Below are 5,220 nucleotides of genomic sequence, written 5' to 3' on the forward strand. Positions count from 1 at the left end.
TGTTTTGCGGTAGAATATCTGATGAGTGGGTGGTACCTACCCAGACGAGCTTGCACAAAGCCCTTCCACCAGTAAATTTTTAACATGTACCGTATATGAGAAGAACAATTTTATTTATCCAGAGCGTGACAGATTGCCCCCCTAAAATCATTGATTAGTACGTCATAATAAGCGACTCTGGAATTATGAAAGTTTAAGAAAAAAACATCATTTATTAACCTACTGAACGTCACTATCTCTTAGCATTGGTATTTTTAGGAATATTTTAATCAAGCACAAGAACATCACTGTTTTCTTCTATTAGTTATAAAAAATAATATTATTAGTAAAGCCTATTACTCTATTAATGAATATATGTCTGACAAAATTAGGTGGATTGAATGAGGGAACTTACACATTTAGTTTATGTAATTTATACAATTTTGTATTTTTGTAAAAAAAGAGAGTAACTACTGAGTTCAATCCACATTCCGAACTTCATAAGTACTTGTAAAAGTCTATTTGAATAAAAAAAATTTGATTGACTGATTGATTTATCTTAAAGGTTTATACTACAGATCTATATTATTAAGATTGAATATTACTTAAAATGTACTTACTTCATTTATACAGATTACAAACAATTACTTAACGTGAATAGATTAATTCAATGTCGACTTAATTTTTTTGGAATTTTAATTTGTTAGTGATTTTTTATGTTAAATTTCTACTATATATTTATTATTATTATTATTTTGTTCATTTAAGTATATTCTATCGTTTCTATAAAGCGTGAAACGGCACAGATAATTACGCACTTCATTTCATCGTCAGAATCAATAAATCTGCACCCTATGGAAACAGTCGGGTTCGCAGCTGCGCAGCAGACTTCTGTAGCTAGTTTGCAGTAATATATCGGGAGTGATTGTGTCTCTTAAAGTAATTAAACCTGTTTTAATATAAAAAAAAAAAACAAAATAAATATCATGCTAACATGGACAAAGAGTGACTGCAAAACGTTTTTAACCAATAATTAAGCTTATTAACAGGATTATAAATTTTCCTATCATCATAATTTAATCTTAAACTCATCTTGCGCAATTATTGTATTTAATTATTGAACTATTTCTTTTTTGTTTTTTAATGTTCAGAACGAACCTATTGTAATAAGGGCAATTTTTTAATTGAACCATAAAATTCAGTTCTTGTTTTTGGTGTCGATTGCAATCCATCGAAAAAGTCTTTTCTAGGTGTGGCATCTACCATATAATATAATTATTGGCTTAATATATAATGTCAGAGAGACGAAAATAAAAACTTCGTTGCCTTCTGTTGTTGGGGCTTTGGACTTGCCCGTCCAGACTGGTACCACGCACTTATCATAATATATGCATATATCGCGAAGATGCAGTATATAGTATTGTTGTGTTCCGGTTTGAAGTGTGATTGAGCCAATGTAACAATAGGCACAAGGGATATAACATCTTAGTTCTCAAGGTTGGTGGCGCAATGGCTATATAATAAATATTTATTTACATTCTTACAGCGCTAATGTCTATGGGCGGTGGTTGCGACTCACCATCAGGCGCACTTGCCAATCTACCTTCCAAATATAATAAAAAAATGTTAACTAATTAAAACAAGTCAAAAATTAAAATAGTACTCCAAAACAAGAAGTCATTTCTTGTTTTGAAATTACAAAATCTGTAACCATTTTACTAATTTTGGTGTTCTACCGGCCGTATTGACAGTCAATAAGATAGTATATGTTACTATATATAAATCACCTTAAATTAAAACTAAATTCCGTTTTTTTTTAATTAGGAATACTAAGAACTCCCCTGACCTGCCTAAGCTTATAATTGTGTCCTTTTTTATTACTACTAAAATTATTATTTTTAAGCAATTATATGTGTATACTTATTATATATAGTAATAAAATACGTATAGAACAAAACATAACAATATTTCTAAGCCACTAATAAAAAAATTAATTTTTTTTTGTTAATTGTCATTTGTTAATCGTTAATTGTCAAATAAAATTGGGATACCGTTTTTAATAATTAACTCAGCTTTTGAATATTTTAAACGAGAATTATATTATATTATTTTAAATAAAATTTAATTTTTTACCCAATTTGTGTCGTTTTGTATTGTTTTGTTGATATTTTTGTCGATATCACTATTTATTTGAATATATTAATTTAGCATTTTCAATGGGAGTAAGGTTTTACATTCATTGGCTCATCAAAAAAGAGACCAATTTGAAAAATAATAATAGAAAATATTAATATTGATTATATAAATCCCTCACAATTTTCTTAATAGAATAAGAAATAAATGTTTTCATAATCACTTTTGCGAATTAATAAAAAAAATTTTTGACGTCAACCCGAAAATCAATACATCTCGTTGTCCATGTTACGCAAAATAGTCATATTTTTGCATCCAGGCGAGTGCGACGTATCTTGTGATATAAAGCTTTTTCATATTAAAGTGCAGTTTGTATTAAAAGTGAAAAAAAATCAAATTTAGTTTTGATCGCTGTACCGTAAGTAATGAATTTCTACTCAATTTTATTTTATGAATGTTATAATTAATCTTCAGTATTAAATTTGTTTTATTTTATATATTATTGTTTCTATCTGGTCAAGTGATAATATCTTAATATTTTTGTTACATTGGTTGATTCGAGACATAAATTTCTATAATAATGTTCATAATAATGTTTTCCTTCGATAGTTACAACGATTGAGCCTGTGATCTCCTTGATCTAGTTACGAATAATTTATTGATTTCGAGGACGATATAGGGCATGTTATCTGCGCAGGTACCATACCTGGCGAGTGCATTTATTAGCTTGTAATAGCTCACTGTTTCTGTGTGAGAACTTATTATATTAATAAAAATAACTTTTGATTACAGTTTTTTAAAAGAAATATAAAATTGTTTTCCTAATTAACAGAATAAAAACAAACAATGAGCAACAACGACGAGCAAAAGAAGAATGAAGTTTCAGAAAAAGATGAGTCCGCGGAAGTGTCCTCCACTTCCCCGGATTCTCCAGTAGCAGAGGATTCGGAAGAATCCAAAGATACTGAAAAAGCTGAATCATGTTCGTCACCCGATCAAGTTCCGGATCCTACCGTTAACGGCAAAAAAATGGTACGTGCAAGTTTTTATTTACTATAATTGAATTAATATAAGAAATATTCTAATTTTTTTTTTTGCAGAATGACTCATTGATCGATAAAAATGACGAACCGTCACAGTCGCAACTAAACAGAGAATCTGACCCAAGCATGACCAACTCTGGACCTGGTTAGCAATGATTCTTTAAAACATATATCAACAATTCTAAAAACAAAATCGGATAAAAATTAAACTTTAAACTTTCATTTCAGGTGAAATTACTAAGCCTTTTATAATAGAGATCTCAGACGATGAAAGCGATAGTAAGTCTCTTGTACATTATACATAGTGTAATACGCAATTGTATGTTAATTCTCTTATTATTTTGTGTAGCTTCGCCGGAATCTTCACCGGAATCTTCACCGGAACCTTCGCCAATATCAGATGGACCTCAGCTTTTTCAATAAAGCAATTCATTGTATGAAAAAATATATTAAGAAGTCGAAAAAAGAGGTAACTACATTTTTAACTTTGATTATCAAAAAGTAAGTGAAATGATTCTACATTGAATAAGTCAATTTGAGTTTAATGATCAGCTTTACATTACTAAGCACACACAACTCGGATCAGACTTGTAATTTTAACTTACAAATTGTGTTACTTTTTTTTTAAATAGCTTATCATAAAATATTTTTATTCCAAAGCAAATTTTGTCTTTTTACAGAAGTAATTTTCTTGGAGAGATTTCCCTGATACGGTCCTAATGAAACAGATCATCAGACTTTTCATAATGCTTGATATAGCATTAATTATGATTAATTATTTATAGTTTAGGTGCAATTTTAGTTATCTTTATGTCTGCCTACATGGTAACTGTTATTAGTATATTAAAATTAATGTTGTAAAATTTTAATAAATAATTTATGAATATTTCTATAAATTGATTATACAGTATTTATGGTATTTACAGTTTCATTTTGACAATTCAAATAATTTTTAAAATGTTTTGTTAGTGTTAATATTCAATTCGCTCAAATTATTTCAAAATGTTTATTATGTTACGAAACTACATTGATCTTTTTTATTGCATATGTCAAACTGTACCTTATTAATACGATATTAAGTTGTAGTAACTACTTTGAAAAACATTTTTTATTTGGTATCTTTTCTTGGAGTTTAATATAATAATTGATGTATTTATTTTATACTGTAACTGATACCGGTACTTGTAGGCTAATTACTTGTAGGAAATAATTTAATTAATGTGATTAGATTTTCCGCCACATCAAAGATGTCTGTGTAAATAAAATAACTAGAAACATTGTTTCGAATTTGGATATAGGAATTTCGCTTCTTTGGAGATGTCCATTATAATATATGTCTGAATATTAAAAGAAAATATTTTTATCAATATATTAACTATTCCGTCACTGTTTTAATAAATTTCGTAGTACACAACACACTGGAGCGATGTATAATTGATGAAAGATAAGGTTTCTTCACTACAGCCTATTCCAACGTCAAGAGGAGTAAGCCCAAATAAACAACTTTGACACCGAATTGACGCGATAGTGGTCGAGATCTTGAAGAATCTATGATATTCACTATGGATTCGCAAAAAAATGGTATTTTCAATGTCCGCCAAGTTGTACTCGGAACTTCGAAAGATAAATAATCTTTACTCCTTTTAAGGTTGGAATAGGTTATAGATATTTTTATATTTATGTTAGTTAATATAACTAGAATAAGAACGGATTGATGCAAGGTATTTTGAGGTCGTATGAGACCATAATTCGATTCATGAATTGCCAGAGTAAATATTATGCTTTTTCTGAATTAGTGACATCTCAATAAAATATGATAATGATAATCAGCATCACAGTATTTACATCTGAAATGTAAAATGTATCTCTTTAAATTTAAATATGGAAAAAATAAAATGACTTATAAAGTAACCTTGTTTGTGTTCAAAATAATACTGTTAAGATGTAACTAATATTAGGACAATTTAAATTTTGTTTGAACATATGTGGAACAGTGTAGTGTGTAATTAAATGTGTTACTACTACTATCTATCACTAAGTTATAATCAAAGGCTATTATTGTTAG

At 28.5% G+C, this 5,220-nt stretch overlaps 1 protein-coding gene across 2 annotated transcripts; it reads left to right on the forward strand.

Annotated features, from left to right (window-relative positions):
• Positions 1-861: 861 nt before the first annotated feature.
• On the forward strand, positions 862-3,974 carry LOC126780425 (uncharacterized). 2 transcript variants are annotated; one of them, XM_050504906.1, is made up of 7 exons: positions 862-918; positions 2,432-2,530; positions 2,945-3,144; positions 3,213-3,300; positions 3,384-3,434; positions 3,505-3,624; positions 3,836-3,974. In XM_050504906.1, the coding sequence occupies exons 3-6, from the start codon at positions 2,959-2,961 to the stop codon at positions 3,576-3,578; spliced, it is 399 nt and encodes a 132-aa protein (XP_050360863.1). In that variant the 5' UTR covers positions 862-918; positions 2,432-2,530; positions 2,945-2,958; the 3' UTR covers positions 3,579-3,624; positions 3,836-3,974. The 2 variants fall into 2 exon arrangements, with proteins under 2 accessions (XP_050360863.1, XP_050360864.1); XM_050504907.1 differs by lacking the exon at positions 862-918 and having other exon boundaries at positions 2,425-2,530.
• The last annotated feature ends 1,246 nt before the right edge of the window (positions 3,975-5,220 follow it).

The sequence above is a fragment of the Nymphalis io genome, chromosome Z (genome assembly GCF_905147045.1).
Source record: "Nymphalis io chromosome Z, ilAglIoxx1.1, whole genome shotgun sequence".
Lineage (NCBI taxonomy): Eukaryota > Metazoa > Arthropoda > Insecta > Lepidoptera > Nymphalidae > Nymphalis > Nymphalis io.